Consider the following 22185-nt stretch of genomic DNA (forward strand, 5'->3'; position numbering starts at 1 on the left):
ACAACAATGCATTGGTGACGCATAAAAGACTAGAAAGACTGCAAGACATAAGGGCAGATTGTTATTAGGGGTGACACATGACAGAGAACCCCCTGGATGCGTCTGTGTTGACAGAATCGTTCCTTGCTGTGTGCAAGTGACCTGAGGGAAGCAGCCGGTTTGGAACCCCCGGCGGCGGTAAAAGAGTGTTCGTGGAGTTTCGAGTTTTTTGACACTCGCCAGATAACTAAAGCACATCATCCATGCTTGCTCATCAGCGGAGGCACACTGCGTGCTTGAGTGGGGCGCCAAATGACATGGAAATGAGCCTCGGCTTCTTGACTCGTTATTAAGGGGCACGCTTTCTCGCTCAGTGATGTCTCTCTCACCCGCGTAATGTGAGGGCAGGAACAGCTGCTCACACATACAGATGGAAACTTTCTCATCTCAAGCACTGAGACTTTGAAAGATGAACACATTCAGAGTGATATACACACCCACTTCTCACTTTCCCACTTGCAATAAAATACAAACCTACAGGCACACAGTCACACTATCGCACAAATTCACAGCCATCTTATTGGCTGTTTAATTACTTAGGTTAGGCCCGTTCATATCTGGTCCTTCCTGATTAAGCCACCCCTCCTGAAATCCCTTCTCCTCCCTGTGGCTATACTGCGGAACGATGGTGCCTTTTAAAGCACACAAGCCCTAATTAATTAAATGAAGAAGGAATGAAAGACAGCCAGACTGCACTGACTACTACAATGCCAGTCTCAGCTCTCCACATTCCTTTCATTACAGAGGATTGAGGGAATAAAGAGAAGGGGGAGAGTGAATCAGAGGGATAGATGAATAGAGAGAGAATGAGAGAGATGGAGGAAAGATATTGCCACTTCTGCCTGTTCTAAAGCAAGGTTATGCATAATGCATACGTTTGGTCTCAGGATAGTCTTCAAAGACGCTAGCGTATATTGAGAAAAAAACATAAATTCTCCGTTTCCTCTTCTGGTAGGCGAAAAGTACGATGCATTTCTTAACATGGTGCAATGTGGGGCGGCAGATGAGAATGACAGATGGCACCTTATCGTTGTCAGATTTTTTCATGGAGAGTTGTTGCTTTGCAATGTTTTCCTCTAGTTTGAGGAATGGCATGAATGAAAGGATTTACTTGGTCTGCAACTCAATGACTTGTAGATTCAATCAATTGCGGTTCACACACACTGTTTCTGCTATATTTTAAGCACAGGTGTGGTTTAGAGGCACCATCCAATGGCAATGTCCACAGAGAGCTTTTGCAGCATGTTGGATGTGAAGCAGTGAACACCTGTCATACACTCTTAGAAAAAAGGTTCCAAAGGGGTTCTTCAGCTGTCCCCATAGGAGAACCCTTTTTGGTACCAGGTAGAACCCTTTTTGGATCCATGTAAGAACCCATTTGGAGAACCAAAAAGGGTTCTTCAATGGGGACAGCCGAACAACCGTTTTAGGTTCTAGATAGCACCTTTTTTTCTAAGATAGTAGAGCAAACGTTCAGGATGAATTTAGAAGTACAGTTTTCCTTCATCTGTTATGGATGGAATTGGGATCTTTGGTCATGGATGGTAACTCACTACCGTCATCATTAAAACAAATTTGGTATAGGGCTTCATGTATGATGTCTGGGTATACAGCAGTGATAATGTAGCTCAATTTCAAGTAAATTTGTTATCTTCTCCTAATGGTCGAACTTAAGCTACAGATCAAAGGTTAGAGTTGGAAGGTCACAGCTAGTTGACATGCAGCAGTAATCTGAGCATTTCTGCCAGGGAGTAACTGGGCAGTCCGAGCCTAATTTCCCTACAGGCAAGTATGAATGCAAAACAAAAATACCTCATTGATTATGGTGTCACAGCTAAATCTCAAATGTCAAGCAATATGTCTGCCAATTCATCTCGTTCTTATTGAACTTCTAACCTGTTTCCTCAAAGACTTAAGGACACGCCAGCCAACTAAAATGTCAAGCGTGATATCTTGGCCAATAATCTTTCCATCCATATAATGTATTACATAATTACCTTTTATTTTCAATGCTAAGACGCTCAATTTGAATATATCTGGTCATATCAACACATTCTGGGCCCATTCCTACTGAACTATACGTGAAAGAGTTATTCATCATGGTCAAACTTCAAGAAGCTGGCAAAAGGCTAAAAGAGCCTGAAGTTAGAAACAAGTGAATTGGAAAAATAATAATAATAAAAGCAAACCAATGACCTTGTGCAGCCGGGGGCCCATTTGTCATCGAGAAGGATTTGAAGAAATAGAGACCTAATTTAAGATCAATATGTGAAATAAAAGATCTTCTCTCAACTGGGTGTTTATCAAGGAGATCAAAGAGGTTTTTAGGCAATGACGAAACGCTTGACAATTTTCTTCAAAGTTTGCGCTATATGCCCATAAATCATCTCTGAATGGGTTCTGAAGGGGAAAAATCTCCAAGGCTCTCGTCTGACCCATATTGCTTTAGTGTTCATATTCCCCAAGCATCGCCTCCATCTTCACCGGAGGGACTTCCGAAAAGGAAAATATATGGCTGGAAGCGTCGTGGGGATTGTGACCGTTAGCTGATTTCTCAAACTAGATGTGTAAAGGGAATTCAATTCAAACTTCATAATCAGTAATGTACAATACATCCCAAACGGAATGTAACATAGTGTACTATGTACTGTATATACAAAAACACTATATTATACACTAAACGATGTAGACAGCTGATAAATGTAGACAGCTGTATTTAAACACATATCCCTCCCCTCACCACTCACCACTCACACACATCACCACGCCAAAGCATATCCCCAAAGCATATAGCACACTACAATTAAACTACATTATCTCCCTGACTAATGCAGCCCCATCGACTTCCTCCCTTCCGACTCACTCTGCCCCTAACCTGGCCAGATCCATGCCCTACAAGCTTGTCTGAGTGGCTAGCGGCTGGTCTATTGACTCAGGTGCTGTCTCATGCATGCAAGGCAGGCTGCGATTGATGCGATGCTCAGGTAGCATGGGGGGGGGGGGGGGGGGCTCTTCCATGCTCCCTCGCTCGGTCTCCAGATAGAACTGGGACATAAAGTGCTAAATGTGATGCTGTAGTGGGCTTTGCTTTTGTCTCAAGAATTGGCTTTTAAATTTGTTTTATATCATTCCCTCTAGACTACCAGTCATTGTCCCATAGGAGGAGCTATTCACTTTGACCTTCAGTGGAGAAATAAATGAATGAAGAGAACTTCAACTATGCTGTTCCCATTTTAGCTATCGTCACAGCACAGGGTGGAAGCAAAGGAATAAAAGCATGAAAGCGTGGAAATAGAGACGGCGGAGAAAGATCGAGCCAGATATCTCGATACAACCTGTCGCGCTTAACTGTGTGTGTGTGTGGGGAAGGGGGGGGGTGCATCCTTATCGACGTCGGCCATTTTGGCTCCTCTCTGTTCATCGGGTCTATCAGAACAGAACAGAGGAAATGTGGAAACCAACAACATGTCGCAGCCTATTTTTCCAGGCGGTCCAACAGTGACAGTTCAACTCTGACAGTCGATTGGTAGGATAAGTGATGCATCAGTCCGGGACCGTGGCCAACTACAGGGCTCGTATCTGCATTGACATCCCCAGGAGTGAAAGCTGGGCTGTTATTGTCCCCTGTCTGGCATGTCTCAATTGACCCTCAGAGCTACACTACACAGCAGGCTTTCCAATACACTAGGCAAATGCCCTTGACAAGGAGGAGTCTGGTAAGTCACTCTCACAAATTGGCAGTGACCGGCATGGGCTCCATTATTATTGCCAGAGCCCCTTATGTATGAGATTCGCCAAAACAATACTGATAAATATATGGGAAAACAAGTGACAACAAAAATATGATTTTGTTTGATGGGGAGGTTGTCAGCGAAAAGACAAACCAAAAACAAATCAATGATGAACGACGGCAATGACAATAATGAAATCTCTATGCAAACGAGGTTGTCTGGTTATGTAAAAAGGAGACCGCAGACATTAAGCTGTGTCTGAGAAACCAGAGAGGGTGGAGGGAAGATGAATGTTCAAAGGACAGGAGCATATGACAAAGTCAGTGAAGCCAAGATATTGCTCAGGTTGGAGTGGAGATTAGAGTTAGCTGACTTTTGAAGTGGAAGCTCAGATGGGGGAACCTGATGTTGCAACTTGTCGGAGTGAAGTGCTTACAACATACACACACACAAATACATGGATAACCACCAGTGGCGGTCAGTGCTGTTTAAGATGAGGGAGTGCAATTTAGTTTTTTCCATGAGCATGGCCTTATTTCTATTACCATATTGGATGACTGTCATTCATATTCCATTCACCCAGTTCAATGTAACATCAATAGATTTAGGCTACTACATGATATTCTAATTTTCCCTATACTCATCATGAGGTTGCTACAACATAGTCTATGAATGAAAGTTTACAAGGTAGGTGCACACAGGTCGAGAGAAACATAGGTGACACATGGACAGACAGTGACACATTCAATACCACCTTGCACACTTCCGCTTGCTTCTAGCTGATATAGGGTGTGATCATTAGTCCAACAGGTGCAACGGAGAGTTTCTATTGGACAAATTCAGGTACTGTATGTTTATCCTCGTTTTGTTCCGTTTAAGACAATGTTTTCAACAGAATCGTCAGAATGAATACACCCCAATCATGTGTAAACACAGTTTCATAACAGCCACGTTATATTCCTTCTCGCATCTATGCGCTCTCCTCCTCTCACCTTTTCCCTTCATCGCTTGTGGACGTCAATGCACAACACATCAGCTGTATGTGACCAGGTGAAAAAACCTTTCCAAAACAAACCATATCATAACCGCTACACACAGCCTACATTGTTGTCAGCATATTAGCTAAAGTAATATCCTAGTCAACATAGCTAATAGAACTAAAGTAGGTTAGTAAACCTGCTACCGTGTGCAGTCAATAAGCAGTATAGCACTTACACCGGTGGGCCCCGGTGGCAATAAATTAGTAAAACCAAAAGCTTACCTTGACTTGGAAGAGTTCCAGTGTTGTGTTGGATAGTCATAGCCAGCTAGCTAACATCTGTTTGAGCAGGGTGGTTTAGTAGGCAAAATTAGCTAGTTGCATTTGCTATCTAAAAAAATGACAAAATCTCTCTCTTGCTTCACCTTCATTTTGGAAGACATTAATTTGTTCAAAACTGTTCAACTATTGTATGTCTCTCTCTTTGAGTCAACTACTCTCAACATTTTATGCACTGCACGCTAGCTGTATCGTATGCTTTCAGCACTAGATTCTTTCTCTGACCCTTTGATTGGGTGGACAAAACGTGGACAACATGTCAGTTCATGCTGCAAGAGCTCTGATAGGTTGGAGGATGTCCTCCGGAAGTTGTCATAAGTCTATGAAAGGGGGTGATAACCATGAGTCTCATAGGTTTTGTATTGATGTCAATGTACCCAGAGAAGGATGGAAACTAGCTGTCCTCAAGCTACACCATGGTGCTACCCTACTGCTGTTGAGGCTACTGTAGACCGCCTTTGCAAAATAGTACGTTTTAGTCGATTATTTGGCAATGTGATTATACTTAGTATAGTTTTATCATAAAAGGATAAATGGTTTTCTTTTTCTGAAAATCACTGAGGACGTTGGTCCTCCCCTTCCTCCTCTGAGGAGCCTCCACTGATAAGCACGCACACACTCACTAGGAATGTGCACACACGGATAAGCACAAATGGTCTCTCTCTCTCTCTCTCTCTCTCTCTCTCTCTCTCTCTCTCTCTCTCTCTCTCTCTCACACACACACGGGATGTGTTCTGTTAATTTGGCCAATCAAAGCGGCAACGAGGCTCAATGTGTATCAAGTGAAGTGAGCGTTCACTAATTTAATTAAATATCTCGATTTGTAGCGAATGTTAAAATAATTCACATCGGGGATTGAACTTCATCATAATAAACACATTTCAGAGCATTTCAGAGCATAAAAACAATGTTTGGACCAGGGATTTTGGCACCGTTAGGTTTCCACACATTATTTGCCCAGCAGAGTAGACACTGGGGGCCTGGTTCCAAATTATAAAGAATGGTTAAACTACGAAAATGTTGTCCTTAGCATAAATATATTGAACAAAAATATATGCGCAACATGCAACAATTTCAAAGATTTTAGTGAGTTAAAGTTCATATAAGGAAATCAGTCAATTTAAATAAATAAATTAGGCTCTATTCTATGGATTTCGCATGACTGGGCAGGGGTGGAGCCATGGGTGGGCCTTGGAGGGCATAGGCCCACCCCTTGGCAGCCAGACCCACCCATTGGGGAGACAGGCCCAGCCAAGCAGAATTAGTTTTCCACCACAAAAAGTGCTTAATTACAGACAGAAATACTCCTCAGCACCACAACCCCCCACATCAGACAATCCCACAGGTGAAGAAGCCGGATGTGAAGGTCCTGGGCTGGTGTGGTTACATGTGGTCTAAGCTTGTGAGGTCGGTTGGACGTACTGCCAAATTCTCTAAAATGACATTCAGTTCTCTGGCATCAGCTCTGGTGGACATTCCTGCACTCAGCATGACAATTGCACACTCCCTCAAAACGTGAGACATCGGTGGCATTGTGTTGTGTGACAAAACTGCTCCTTTTAAAGTGGCCTTTTATTGTCCCCAGCACAAGGTGCACCTGTGTAATGGTGGTATTAATCAGCTTCTTGATATGCCACACCTGTCAGGAGGTTGGATTATCTTGGCACAGGAGAAATGCTCAGTAAGAGGGATGTAAACTAATTTGAGCATAACATTTGAGAGAAATAAGCTTTTAGGAAAATGTATGGGATTTAAATTATTTCAGCTCATGAAACATGGGACCAACATTTTACATGTTGCATTTATATTTTTGTTCAGTGTATGAGTATTTTCCATGAAGTTAACTCATTGTTATCTCGGTAAGTATTGAACCAGCCATGCTTTTGCTAACTGACAATTCAGTCTAAACAAAAGCAACCATGACACTGAAAAATGGCATCTCACACTCCACCGCTCTCATTGTTCCTATCCATCTTCTTAACAATCTCTCCAGTTGTCTTTTTCTCTTAGTCGCTTTCTTTCTTTCTCTTTTCTCTGTCTTTGTCTTTTGATTCTCCAGGGAGAAAGGGCAGCTTTTGGTATGAATGAAAGATGGATGAAGCACATTCTACAAAGACACAATTCTCACCTCACAATTAAACATTAAAGTGAATTTAAAATGCCACCTTTGAAACTCATCCAGTGGGTTAAAAGCAACAAAAAAAGCAATTCCAGGAGGAAAATATCCCTCTAACTAGTTGAAAGCCTGCACACAAATACACAGTGGTATATTGAGGAAAGGGATCAATTAGCTCAACAAAAATTTAATCACCCTGATATAATAGTCGAGTGAGCAATCGTTTCTTTGATAAATGTGTGTATTTCCCTCCCAGTATGTACGGTATCAACATTAGGACAGCCAAAAGGACACAAACACCTAGCCCTTGTCGCTCTGAAGCTGTCCTAATATGGACACTGTAACAATGAAGACTCGGGAAAGAGGGCAACCCGCATCACCTACATCATCAGCGAACAACTCCATGACGAAGGTGGCCACGCTCCCATTGATGCCGATGAAGAGGTTGATGCAGGTCAGCACCACGTAGGCCGTGCTGGGAACGTTGAAGATAAACGAGGCTGGGTACATCATGGGTGTGATAGACCACCTGAAAACACAGATGGTTAACTGCATAGAAGTTTTCATATGTTACTATTTAAACAGCACAGTATGAAATGAGACATGGGGAAAACACGAATACATGTTCTTCATGATACATGAAGAGGGGTATACAGACTTGAAGGAACAGTTTGCACTTTAACCTCATAGTCATTCTATCATTTCAAATCCAAAGTGCTGGAGTACAGTGCCCAAAACAATGACAAATGTGTCACTGTCCCAATATGTTTAGAGCTCACTGGACTGTATTGACTGTGGCACACCATGTGGAAAACTGTGAATTTGAAGTTAAACAACACTCAAATATTATTTGTAGCGTGTATGAGATGTTTACTGACTAAGCGCTATGTGGGCACAAAAGGATCTAATAAGTCAATTTGAGCTTTTCGTACCGCAATACAAACATTTCAAACTTCTTGCTCCATATGAACATTACATCTATAGTCCAATCACAATGTCCTTATTTTTCATGAAACTTCTTTGAACTGAGTAAGTCAGCACATAAAAATATGGATATCATTTTGGTTCTACTTACCCATACATCATCAGTAGCAGAATCAAAGCTGGTAAGTTAGGAAGGGACACGTAGGCTTTTTGTTGGAAACACAGGAAGATGACGATGACTATTAGACACGGGACTATGTAGTTGCACTGTAATAAAGCACACAAAACCCATTAGACTGTAGTTACACTGTAATAAAGCATGTTTAGCCCCTTATTGGACTATGTAGTTACACTGTAATAAAACATGTATAATCCCTTATTGGACTATGTAGTTACACTGTAATAAAGCATGTTTAGCCCCTTATTGGACTATGTAGTTACACTGTAATAAAGCATGTTTAGCCCCTTATTGGACTATGTAGTTACACTGTAATAAAGCATGTTTAGCCCCTTATTGGACTATGTAGTTACACTGTAATAAAGCACACAACCCCTCATTGGACTATGTAGTTACACTGTAATAAAACATGTATAATCCCTTATTAGACTATGTAGTTACACTGTAATAAAGCACGTATAACCCCTTATTAGACTATGTAGTTACACTGTAATAAAGCACAACCCCTCATTGAACTATGTAGTTACGCAGTAATAAATCACACAACACCTAATTAGACTATGCAGTTACACTCTCTGAAAGAAAATATGTTGAACTCCAGTAAATGTGAATTCTATAGATTAGGTTTTAATTCACTTTTCCAGCTGCCCTCTTTCATTTGCTCATTAACAAGAAAGCAATCTATTCCCCTTCATATGAGGAGACGAGTCTGAGGCTGGCCTGACTGGACAAATCCAATGAAAACCATCTCGCAATGTACCTAACTGTAGTACAGTTGAAGTCGGAAGTTTACATACACCTTAGCCAAATACATTTAAACTCAGTTTTTCACAATTCCTGACATTTAATCCAAGTACAAATTCCTTGTCTTAGGTCAGTTTAGGATCACCACTTTATTTTAAGAATGTGAATTGTCAGAATAGTAATAGAGAGAATGATTTATTTCAGCTTTTATTTATTTCACCATATTCCAAGTGGGTCAGAAGTTTACATACACTCAAATAGTATTTGGTAGCATTGCCTTTAAATGTATTAACTTGGGTCAAATGTTTCAGGTAGCCGTCCACAAGCTTCCCATAATAAGTTGGGTGAATTTTGGCCCATTCCTCCTGACAGAGCTGGTGTAACTGAGTCAGGTTTTTAGGCCTCCTTGCCTGCACACGCTTTTTCAGTTATGCACACACATTTTCTATAGGATTGAGGCCAGTGCTTTGTGATGGCCACTCCAATACCGTGACTTGTCCTTAAGCCATTTTGCCACAACTTTGGAAGTATGCTTGGGGTCATTGTCCATTTGGAAGACCCATTTGCGATCAAGCTTTAACTTCCTGACTGATGTCTTGAGATGTTGCTTCAATATATCCACATAATTTTCTTGCCTCATGATGCCATTTATTTTGTGAAGTGCACCAGTCCCTCCTGCAGCAAAGCACCCCCACAACATGATGCTGCCACCCCTGTGCTTCATGTTTGGGATGGTGTTTTTTGGCTTACAAGCCTCCCCCTTTTTTCTCCAAACAGTCATTATGTCCAAAGAGTTCTATTTTTATTTCATCCAAAAAGTTTCTCCAAAAAGTATGATCTTTGTCCCCATGTGAAGTTTTTTATGGCGGTTTTGGTGCAGTGGCTTCTTCCGTGCTGAGCGGCATTTCAGGTTATGTCGATATTGGACTCGTTTTACTGTGGATATAGATACTTTTCTACCTGTTTCCTCCAGCATCTTCACAAGGTCCTTTGCTGTTGTTCTGGGATTTACTTGCACTTTTTGAACCAACATACGTTCAACTCTAGGAGACAGAACACGTCTCCTTCCTGAGTGGTATGATGGCTGCTTGGTCCTATGGTGTTTATACTTGCGTACTATTGTTTGTACAGATGAACGTGGTACCTTCAGGAGTTTGGAAATTGCCTCCAAGGATGAACCAGACTTGTGGAGGTCAAACATTTTTTATTCTGAGTTGACTTGACTGATTTCTTTTGATTTTCCCATGATGTCAAGGTAGGTAGGCCTTGAAATACATCCACAGGTACACCTCCAATTGACTCAGATGATGTCAATTAGCCTATCAGAAGCTTCTAAAGCCATGACATTTTCTGGAATTTTCCAAGCTGTTTAAAGGCCCTCTGGAATTGTGATACAGTGAATTATAAGTGAAATAATCTGTCTGTAAACAATTGTTGGAACAATTACTTGTGTCATGCACAAAGTAGATGTCCTAACCGACTTGCCAAAACTATTGTTTGTTAACAAGAAATTTGTGGAGTGGTTGAAAAGCGAGTTTTAATGACTCCAACCTAAGTGTATGTAAACTTCCGACTTCAACTTTATATAAGAATATACATTTTCTATCTGAAACAAGTTTTACAATCATGATATTGGCTAATGAATCGCTAAATACTGCAATAGGCATGAAGGATCGATGTGGGAAAAAAACGACATATACAAATAAAAAGAACATACCTGTATGTGATTTGCAAACTTCTACTCCACAGTTCCCCCTCTGTGCCTCATATAATTTAAAGGAATGGTATTGAATGCGGTCGAAAAGCTCTGTCAGATGGTGAGTTTAATCATTTTCGCTAGATAATCCTGAATGAATCGTGAATAATGATAAGTGAGAAAGCTACAGACGCACAAATATCATGCCCCGAAGACATGCAAACCTGCTCACCTTTACAATAACATGGAGGTTAGCAATTTTTTGAGGGGTATAATATTTGTAATCATGGCAGCATCTACATTCAATACCTTTTAAGTATACAGCCAAAAGAAGAAGAAATGCTTCACTGTCCCATTGGGAAGCATTCAGGGAGAGCGGAAATGCTTAAGCTCACCATCTGACAGTTTCTCGACCGCATTCCTAAAAAAATTTGACTCTCTGCATAATTACATATTATCTTTCATTTTGTTAGCATTCATCCAGCATAATAGCTAATAGTTACCTGAGTTACCTGATAGACGGTTTAACACCATTAAGCCTGAGGGAAAGTGCTCATGTTCTACCGCTTCACATCACTTTTTGCCACTGCTAAGCTTGTTGAGCACAACAAATCGGAAACAGCCGGTGTCAATAATTCAACGCTAGCCAATGACAGTTACTCAGGCATGGACTTCCGAGCAGCTATTACGATCACAGGTACATTTGCCATTTTTCATACTTTTAGTTGAGGTTCATTCCATCCCTTCCTCACAGTGGAATGCAATTGCGTACCCCCTTGTGTGGTCACCAATTAGGGGTAAGATGGCGGAGAAACCGAAGGTTTGCTGGCATCAGAATCTCAGGTGCCAACAACTGCCATTGTTGCCTGACTAACCAAACTCCTTGTTCCGGCAAAACGTCATCCCACGAGCCGGATGTTTGTTTCTTCTCTGCAATGAGTCAAGATCTGAGTACCTCCTTGACAATTTCTAGAATGCAAACATATTCTAACTGTTCTGATTGGTCTCAGAAACTGATGGGTTGTGCCAGAGCCAGGACACATGTGGGTAACACAGCGTTTTGATAATCTTTCATTGGCTTTGATACTCTGATTGGTTAGAAATGATCCAATCGCTGATGACTTTGTTTTGTACAACACCCCTCATTTTGACAACACCTCAAACGACTTTAATGATGGCAGTCTCAGACTGAAGTATGTAGTGAACATAGAGCAGTGTCAGATAACTGCTGTTTTGTCCTTGAGCAAGATCTTAATTAACACCTAATGTGTTCCAGGGGCCCTTCTCTGTGGCTGACCCTGTGCCTTGCATGTGTGTATGTGTGATGTCAGGGGGGTTAGGAATGACATAAGACAGCAAAAAGACACATTTACGATTCACATGGGACAATAACGTTGAATTCTGAACTATTCAATTCTCTAATGAAGATAGCCTACAATATCCCAGGCGAAGTTGGCGACCCAGTAGACGGTCGGGTTGACGCCACTGACAAACTGCAAGTGCTTGGCCTTGCTGACACGCTCCTGGATGAGGAAGAGGACGAAGCTTGCTGGGATGAAGGACATGGCAAAGATGACACAGATGGACACCACCACATCGGTGGAGGTGGCGGCCCTGAAGGAGAGAAAACAGGAAGTTGAGTACAAGTTTGATCCTGTGTGATCTTCTAGCATGATCAATAGGTCTGGTTCATATTTCTAGAACTGGTAAAGGGTCAATTGTTTTAAAGGGGAAGTTTAGTATTTTACAATTCAATGTTAGATGAAAAACCCTAATCTATGATTTGCTTTTCTTTAAACAGCCACTACAAACGTCAGCTAACTCTAGCAACTGTTAGCTAAAAATACATTGTGATGGGAGCAAAACAATTGTCAAATCACCTATAAGTAAGGTCAAACCAAATAATTGAGTTTATTTCAGCCTATTTTTCCCAGGTCCCACATGACCCAATCACTGCCATGAATTTTTAACAAGCTATCGGTAGATAAAGTAAGGTGAAGTGACCTCTTAAAGAAAACCGAACAATGGATTACAGTTTCTCCCGGCCCACAGACTACTTTCAGTGTTCAGAACCATCTAGAATGAAGTTATAAAATATTGAAATCCACCATCAAGGGTGATTGATTTTTCTAGTATCGATCCATCAATCATGAAATGTATTCATTACTCTTTCACATCTTCTGTCATGTGCTCTACAGTAACCTGGCCTAAACCCGTACAGGTCAGTCCTAAAGGACCATACAATATTTAGTCTGGTGTGTGAACAGCTTGTGTTTATAATTCTATAAGTGTTTTGTTTTCGTGCGTTTCCCATGATGCAGTCACCACTTACAAAATAGTGTTTCCCTTGTTTTGCTTCTTTCCCATAATGGATTAATGACTCACTAGGAAACAGTAGAAGTAGCCAGAGGAAAACCGAGGACACATTTGAAACCCATATACTTCCTTTACTAACAAACAAGAGCCAGAGGCCCATCAGACATTTCACCTGACAATTAGTCCTATCAATCGAGGACTCAAGGGAGCAGATAGGGTCACAGTGGTAAAGAGGGAAAAAATCCTGTCTGAGAAATATGTTACGAACTTGACATTGGATGCATTCCAAATGGAACCCTATTTCCTATATAGTGCACTACTTTTGACCGGACCCCTATAAGGCCCTTGTCAAAAGTAGTCCAGGGATCTGAGGCCAATGTTTGCTTAGCCCTCAGGGGCTGTAGATAGAGGAATGGTCAAGAGGCCTTTCGGTGGAAGTAAGCCTCATAACCTTTCCAGGTGTTGAGTTTCATTCTGAGTGAAATCTCACACTTTCTGCCCCAGTCTTGTCATTAATCTTGCCTTTGACCTGGAATGAACACAGATGCTACTGAAATGTTGTACCTATACTTTAGTTGCTCTAGAGAAGAGTTTCTACTTTATCCTAAAAGCACCAACATATTTATAACCCTGAAAGCACCAACAGGAGTCATTTTTTATGGTGATGATTGTATGTCAAGCTGTAACACTTTTTCTTATATTCACCTTTTGTGACACAAGTAAATGGTTTAAAGTCCCCTAACTAAACATCTAAAAAAGATACACACATTTACAGTCACATTTGGCATTAAAAAAAGGATACGCTTTTGTATGTTTTTCATGTTTCGAACAGTTATTTTGATCAATTTCCTTCAAAGCAACATTCAAAGTGCTGTGTTTCTGTGATACTCAGAGGCTGATAAATTGGTGATTAAGCTAACCTGACACACCGGTACAACCTAAGATGACTGCTGATATGAGTGATATGGGCAGTGGTGCCATCAGACTCTAACTTTGTAACGCTATGGGCTATCAACTCACGTCCAATGGCGAAGGTGCATAAAGATGGAGGAATTCCGATAGGACGTCCTTGTTTTTAGACGTAACTACAGCGCGCGACAGGGTTCAATATGTCAATAGTATTGGGATCAAGTTTACGGTGCTACTGCTAAAACAAGCAAAACAAAAGTAATGGAAACTCTGAGAGCACTGTCTGATATGGCAAACTTAGCAAATAAAGCATTCGTGGTAAGTGCAGATGGGCCGGCAACTTTATGCATGTCCGCTATTGCATCTGAAATGTGAGACTGTCAACTTGGTATAGAGACATTGACTGAAAGCTAAAAATGTATTCACGTTTTGTAGTTATTTTTCAGTTATAGTGGCTGCCACGGCCCCAAGGTGCGAAATTAGGGGTGGCTCCATATCTATATATTTTCAGGGTACTTACATCTACCTCTGTGACAAATGTGGTGCTTTTATCTCAAAGTGAACTATTGAGTCAAACTGTTCAGTTTAGACACACCACTAGTACACAAAAGGGGGATTATTTTTCATTTCTCCATTATTAAACTTTTCACGCGTGAGTTACAAATACCTTACGGTAGCCGCAGTGCCAGTTATTTTATGCACGTGATGTCAGAATGCGCTCACTGTTTCAAATTGTCCTCTCTTCTCGTCTTTGTTTGACGCGGGAAAAAACAAAAATGTTGGAGCGCAAACTACCCATCGTCAGATTACTTTCGATTTTAAGAATGTGTTTTACTAAATTATTTCGATCCATGGGGAGCTCACCCATGATGTGATGAATTGTAAATAGTAATTGCTATTAGCTAATTGATATTGTGGTTGCTGTCAGCTGAGAGTTAGCTAAATATGACCACTTTCCTCAGTCTTTCCTCAGTTAGCGCGAGGACTAATGTAGCCTACATTTTTCCAGTTTGGATGATTGTGCTGCGCTGTCGCTACTTCTGTGAATGTCTGAACATTGCATCCAAAATAAAACGGTCACATTCTGTACATAACTATGTAAGGACTGTGTTTGTGCAAAATGTTTCTGTGAAAAAAACAGTGTGGCCTGCTCAAACGCTGACTTGCGTCAATCGAAACTGGACATTCTAAATAAGCATTCTAATTACACCGGGTTGTACGCACGCTGCAGAGAACATGAAATCATAGAACATTTTATAATAATTTTTTCACTAGTTGCTTGACAAAGTCCTTACATTTTAGGAGGATAAAAAAAATGTTTTCGAAATTATGTTTTTGTCATCTTGGTGCTTTTTGGGTTAATGACTAAAATTAAATTAAATGTTGAGTATTAGCATACCAGTCCCATATGGTTTTATTTATAGGTAAAATATGGCTGGTTGGACCAATTCTATCTATGTTCTATAATATACTGTTAGTTTATGTATTAGCTTGTTACCAATAGATGACTCAGTTTGACTGAATTCTCTTTTTGACTAGCAATCAGGCCAAACTACTGAAAACATTTCCGAGAACCAATGACGATTCTTCATGGAAACTCTTGATCCTCCATGCTGTTTGAATATCATTCACCCTGCTAAAGGCATGTTGTGCTTTCTTGCCTTCCATACTTTCACATTCTGTCAATTCAGAGCTCCTGCTGGTCTCTTTTGATGAATAGATCCCCCTCTTTCTGCTCTCTGCTGTCACATCTAACAGAGTTTCGGGTATGAGGAGGTTTTGGAAGTTCACAAACAAGAGATGGAAACTGCACCAGAGAGGTGCTGGACGTTTGAGGTCAAAGGTCATTCAACAGCACTTCAATTATTCATGTTAGCTGGTATGGAGTGGGCCAAAATAAAAAATCTTCCTCCAACTGGATTTCTTCTTTGCTATTTTATCCACATTGTAGAAGAAACACTAGAGGAGTTGGTGATTATAGATGTTACGGTCTTAGTTACCCCCCTGTGTAGTTTATTAGCTAATTGCAGATTGCAGGCAATGGGCGAGCACGTCTTTAGCTTAAGATCAACCCGAGAGGCTCAAAGAGTTCATCTCTTTACCAACTCACTTGCGAGGGGCAAGGCGCAACTGTTTCTCTCTCCTCAGAAGCTGCTGACCTCTCCTTCATAAGAATAAATCTTCATTTCCAATGTGTTGCTCTCAAAACGTCCTTGCTGCGTCCGCTTATTTAGCTGTGAACCAGACTACAGTATATTCTACCACCTCCTCGCCCACACACACACACACACACACACACAGACAGACAAGCAGGCAGGCACACACACACACACACACAAACGTCCCTCCTCCCTCCCCACCCTGCCACAATCTCTCACCAGACTTCATGCCAGATAATTAACATATTACATTAGTCATCAGGTGCAGCCCCGCCATGGCCTGGACGTAATTGGGATGCGTAAACATGAAATAATTTACGCAGTGGGTGCTACCCCACTTTCAACAGTTTTCAACAGGCTTATCTAGACCGCACTCAACAGGGCCAAAGATTAGTTGAGGCAAGTGATTGGCTAATGAGGTAACCCTGAACAAGGACTAGCGGCTTATCACTGTGAGGGAACACGCACCCTGCTAGTAAAGTAACAAACTGTATAGTTGGGGAGAAGCTTTTCATGTGTTTTAATGTGCCTGGTCTTTCCAGTTGTTTTTGCCCAAGGTCTAGAGTGTGTGTGTGTGGGGGGGGGGGGGGGGGGGGGGGGTTAACAATTTTCCATTCCAGTATATGTAGCCATAATGCAAATCTGTTCATTCTATTTAACACTGAGGGACTAGTTGTCCAAATAATTACTAGTTTGTCAACATCTGTTTGGTGCCACCAATGTAAAAAAATAAAAAAATGAAACTCATGACAAAGGATGTTTCTTTCTAACTACCCGGAAAAAACGAATACCTTCTGTGAAGACCGTATGCAAAGCCCTAAATGTCAAGCTCTCTTTTATTAAAGGACATTGGAGATTTAGTGACAGATCTCTCTCTGATTCACTGAAGGCAAGCTCCAGGTCACATAGAACCACCATGATGATTTACTGTGTCTTCTTACGCTAGCAGAGCACAAAATCAAACAAAATGCCTGGACAGAAGCTATCCCCGAACACAACCACCCCTCCATGTTTCCCCATCTGATACATTGAAAGCCATACTTTGACTGGGAAACAACTCTTGAATTAAGGCCATGATGCAGGGACACGAGCACGATCACGTAGGACACGGACACCCTAGCTTTTCTCCTCTAGTAATTCATTTGACATGGAAGGAGAATCCCAAATTAATCTCTAGATCATGGATAATAAATTACAGGCAGGGCCCACATGGAGATTGAGAGAGCAAGAGAGAGAGAGAGAGACAAAGAGACACAAACAGAGAAAGAAAGAGAGATTTGTCTTGGGCTGAATTTATGGGTTGGAAGCTGTCGTAATTATCTTCTAGCCAAGCCAGCTTCTCTCTCTAATTCACCACTGTTGCTAACACCCGGCCACTACATAAATACCTTACTTGGTACCACAACAAAGGAACAAGGAATGAAATGGTATCTGTGGCATGATTGATCGCGTCCACAGGATCTCATCAGGTTTCAACATCGAAACTGACATTTCAGCAAACAAAGTGTGAAAACTAAGCATCTACAGAGAAAGATGTACAAGGCAACAGAAATAGAGCATAATGTTTTGCTATGTAAATGTTATGCTATGCTACAGGTAACTGCCAAAATAATGGAAACATGAGTAAATGAGGGGATACAAAGTACATTGAAAGCAGGTGCTTCCACACAGGTGTGGTTCTTGAGATGATTAAACAATTAACATCCCATCATGCTTAGGGTGTATAAAAAATGCTGGGTAGGCCATTATTTTGGCTGCCATGGCTATGCCCCCATAGAATGCCAATGCCCCAATCCACAGGGCACAAGTGGTCACTGGATGGTTTGATGAGCATGAAAACGCTGTAAAACATATGCCATGGCCGTCTCATTCACTAGATCTCAACCAAATTGAACACCTATGGGAGATTATAGAGCAGCTCCTGAGACAGCGTTTTCCACCACCATCAACAAAACACCAGATGATGGAATTCTCATGGAAGAAGGGTGTCACCTCCCTCCAATAGTGTCCCAGACACTTGTATAATCTATGCCAAGGTGCAGGGGGCGGCAGGGTAGCCTAGTGGTTAGAGCGTTGGACTATTAACCGAAAGGTTGCAAGTTCAAATCCCAGAGCTGACAAGGTACAAATCTGTCGTTCTGCCCCTGAACAGGCAGTTAACCCACTGTTCCTAGGCCGTCATTGTAAATAAGAATTTGTTCTTAACTGACTTGCCTAGTTAAATAAAGGTAAAAAAAATAAAAAAAATAAATCGAAGCTGTTCTGGCTGTTGGTGGCCCAACGCCCTATTAGGACACGGGAATGTTGGCGTTTCCTTTATTTTGGCCGTCACCTATATGCTTTGCTATGCAATGTTATGTTATTCTACGATGTGATATGTTACAGCATGTTATTTTATTATGCTGTGTTATGTCATGCTAGTGCTATTATATGCTACTGTATGTTTTCACATGTTAAGTAATTCATTATGTTACGCTATATTACTCTGTATTACGCTACACCATATGTTACATTATCTCATTTCAGAGAGGGGTTTTCTCGATGATGGAAATTAGATTGATGATAGACTCAGACTGCATTAGAGAGTGAAGGCTTGTGGTTCTGTACTTCTATAACGCCCTCATTGACACTAGAGATCTCATGGGGAAGCTTCAGGGCTCCAGACTGATCACTTGGGTTATATAGCAACAGTATGTGAAAGCAGGCGGTCCCCATGGGATCGCCTCTAGTGTGCTATTACAAACACAAATCTATATCTCTTGTCTTTCTGTCTTTATTTCTCTCTTTCTCTCCATCACTCTTTATTTTTCTGCCTTTCTCTCCCATCTCTATTTCTCTTTATTTCTCAGAGGGCCTCATCCTCTCAATCTCCCAATTCATCTATACGCCAGCCTAATACTATCCCTCTCCCTCTCTCCACTTTTCCCTCTCCGTCTCGGACTTCTGCCACCCGTTCTGCCGCTCCAGCTTCCCTCACTCCCTCCCCTCTGTCTAAACCCCTCCCTCCCTCCGTCTGGCTCCACGTGGCCTGTCGTACAGGTGATAGAACAGGTATAGGGTAAAGTTACCCCTAGATGCTGATCTTGGGTCAGCCTTGCATTTTCCACATGTATGGATACAGTTTGGATTGGGGAAGGGTAACTGATCCTAGATCAGTACATAGGGGAACCCCAGAGCTGATACAACCCAACTTACATTGCCTGGTAGGAAAGCTGAGCCTTGGTGAGGTTGAGGGGGTGGCTGGAGGAGGAGATTCCATACTCCCTGGGGTCATGACCCGGCGGCAGGTTGCCTCTCAGGATGGCGTTGTTGGCCACATTGAGGAACGATACAATACCGTGCCACGCCTGGTTGTAGAACCACACCTGGAGACATGACAGATGGTTTATTGCTGCTACAGTTCACAGACAATATAAAGCATATATACACTTTCCCCGACTAAAAGATTAAAGCTAGTCCCAGGTAAAAATAATGTTCAATGGAGATTCTCCATTTAAAGTTTATTTTATTTTATCCGTGACTTTTCTTCATCTTGGTCTTGAAAACCAGCCCATGGAGAGTGCCTTACTCCATACCTATGTAGCGCCAAAGCAAGTGACAACAATTATCAAGATGTGGAAACACTTAGCATAACATAACCATTACTCCATGGTATAAGTACATCTGTTATGGAACTATATTGTATCATCAGATATGCAGGAGGCTGTTAGCACCACTGTTAATTTAGCTAATTCTGAGTGGAAGAGTGATGATTTACTTATTTTATGGAAATGATGCAGAGTGCTCCTGGTAGTTAGTCCAGTTAAATGCCAATGTAAAGCATGGCCCTCGCCATGCTTAATACATGAACACAATTATGTTTTCATTACATAACAGCAACTAGAACAAAAAAAGAAACTATCAAATTAGCATCATACTACACAGGCAAAAATCTATCTATGTACTGCACCAGCGTTGGGCTATACCTGCTACTGTGTCGGCTCACAAAGCACTCATGATGATAACCAAACAAAAATGGTAATGGCCACCAAGGAACCTCTGAGTCTCTAAGCCTCAAGATGAATGATGATATAATACCTTGACATTATCCCTGGTCCCGAGCTCTTTCAGGAGCATCTCGGTATTCAGGAGCATCTGATCGGTTGTGTTATCCTAATGAAGGAGAGAATTTAAAAAACAACAGAAAAAGGCTTAATTGGACACACTTGGAAAATACATATCCTCTTTGAAATGCAAAACAACACAGAACAGGAGAGGGGGATAGGTATCTCAGCAATACCTGTAGGTTGCTGAGGCCCACTTATTTTATATAGGCTTGAGAAGTAACATTCATTTTCTTGTTATTTTGGCAAACCTGCGACACTGCCTTTCGCTTGCCCCCATGTCCATGTCATCTTATCTACTGTGATCTAAATTATACAAAAACTGATCTTAAGTCAGCACTCCTGCTCTGAGATGCTTGACGCATATGGCCCCTGAGTACTAGAGCTATAGAGGGCAGGTGGGAGTGGGAGCCGAATGAGTCAATGTTGATGACCGAGTGGGGGTCGAATGACTTCGACAACCCAGGACTGCCTTTTCGTTCTCCTCTCTCTTTAAGTTATTTTTATTTTTAATATGTCTTTTCTCACTATGGAAATAACATGGTGTTATAACATATAGCACATGACAGCTACAGGACCAAGCGGGAGTGGGCCGAATGGGTCGCCTTAAAATATACACTCTGGTCATGTTTCATGTGAAATGGGCCTGCTGCAGATGACTGGGCCGTTGAGTGCGATTTGCGATGGTCCGTCATCCCACCTGTGCCCAGCTCCAGTTCAGCCCAGTGCACACTGCACACGTTACAGGTGTAATATAAATCAATGCAAATGGCTCCCCTCACCTTGATCAAAAGCCTACAATAGAGGAAAGAGAGGGAGAGAGATGACCCCATGACACCCCCAAGAGGACTAGGATGGGAACAGGCCCATGAACATTTCACTATCATCATATCTTTTCTCTCATCTTCAAATCGGACTTTGCTTGGGTCCTATGGAGTCCAGACCTAAGGCAGCGACAGCACTTGGTCTGGGATTAATGATGGATTCTCTTATTAACTTCGAAAAGGGGAAGGTCGTCATAAAAGACAGACAACTCTCCTAGCAAATCACGAGGCAGACATGCCAGAACATCACGATTTTAAACTTTTTTTGTGAGGGATACAGTATTTACGCCAGGGCAACAAGAGGATAAGGCAGTGACATAAGATAGCCGGATGTCCCAACTCCGCCCTTTCCTCTATGCCAAAACTGACATGGTATACGTACAGACTTATCAGCTGGAAACATTGGTCAAGAGACTGTGATTATACTGATAACATTGACTCTGGTTCATTCCTATCTCTCTGAATTGTGAATTTCAGAAATTTGACAGAAACACACAGAACACCGACATAAATATCTGTGTTAAATTACTTCCCTGTTCAAGCTCATTTACTATTCGTGAGCCCAGGAACTACAACACTTTTTTCTGTCTGTAATTCTCCTTTCCTCAAAGCTGGGACTCACATTTAGCTTTTATGTATATTTTGCTTTTACTTCTCCCTTTTGAGGAATGGGATTAGAGGGAGGAGGAAACCCGAGGGGGTTGAGGTGTAGGGAGAAAGAGTCTGGCGCAGGTTGGCAACGTAGCAGGCACAACATGGGAATTGGGTCTTCCTGAGAATTAGCTGCTTGTTCCACCGGTTTCTTAGCCAGACGGGAAGACTCACCGCGGGCGAGACAGAGGGGGATTATGGAACCCCAGCGAGCGTTTACTGCTGCTAATCCCTTACGAAACAACTTCCTCCTCAAGGGTGATGGCAAATGAGAAAAAAAGTGATGGTTGTATGGCAAATGAGCCGGCCGGCCGCCACAGCCATGGCCAGTGATACGACTATGGCACGACGCGGTGTGTTGAGTGCGTGACAAGTTGCAACCTATGTTAAAAGCTGTTTTGGTATGGCTCTTAAGACACTGTATTTGACTACTTTATTTACTAGTCTGTCTTAATCGTCTTCAAGCACGGTGTGTTC

At 41.8% G+C, this 22185-nt stretch overlaps 1 protein-coding gene across 2 annotated transcripts in view; it reads right to left on the reverse strand.

Moving 5' to 3' along the window:
- LOC109906504 (phospholipid-transporting ATPase ABCA1) overlaps nucleotides 1–22185 on the reverse strand; it is a 226621-nt gene that overhangs the window by 49634 nt on the left and 154802 nt on the right. For both annotated transcript variants that reach the window (XM_031792012.1, XM_020504223.2), the window contains exons 35-39: nucleotides 20208–20282; nucleotides 19326–19495; nucleotides 12183–12360; nucleotides 8280–8395; nucleotides 7589–7733 (exon numbers count right to left, since the gene is read on the reverse strand). In XM_031792012.1, the coding sequence (XP_031647872.1) occupies nucleotides 7589–7733; nucleotides 8280–8395; nucleotides 12183–12360; nucleotides 19326–19495; nucleotides 20208–20282 (684 nt within the window). The remainder of the gene's footprint in view (nucleotides 1–7588; nucleotides 7734–8279; nucleotides 8396–12182; nucleotides 12361–19325; nucleotides 19496–20207; nucleotides 20283–22185) is intronic.

The sequence above is a fragment of the Oncorhynchus kisutch genome, linkage group LG16, assembly GCF_002021735.2.
Source record: "Oncorhynchus kisutch isolate 150728-3 linkage group LG16, Okis_V2, whole genome shotgun sequence".
NCBI lineage: Eukaryota > Metazoa > Chordata > Actinopteri > Salmoniformes > Salmonidae > Oncorhynchus > Oncorhynchus kisutch.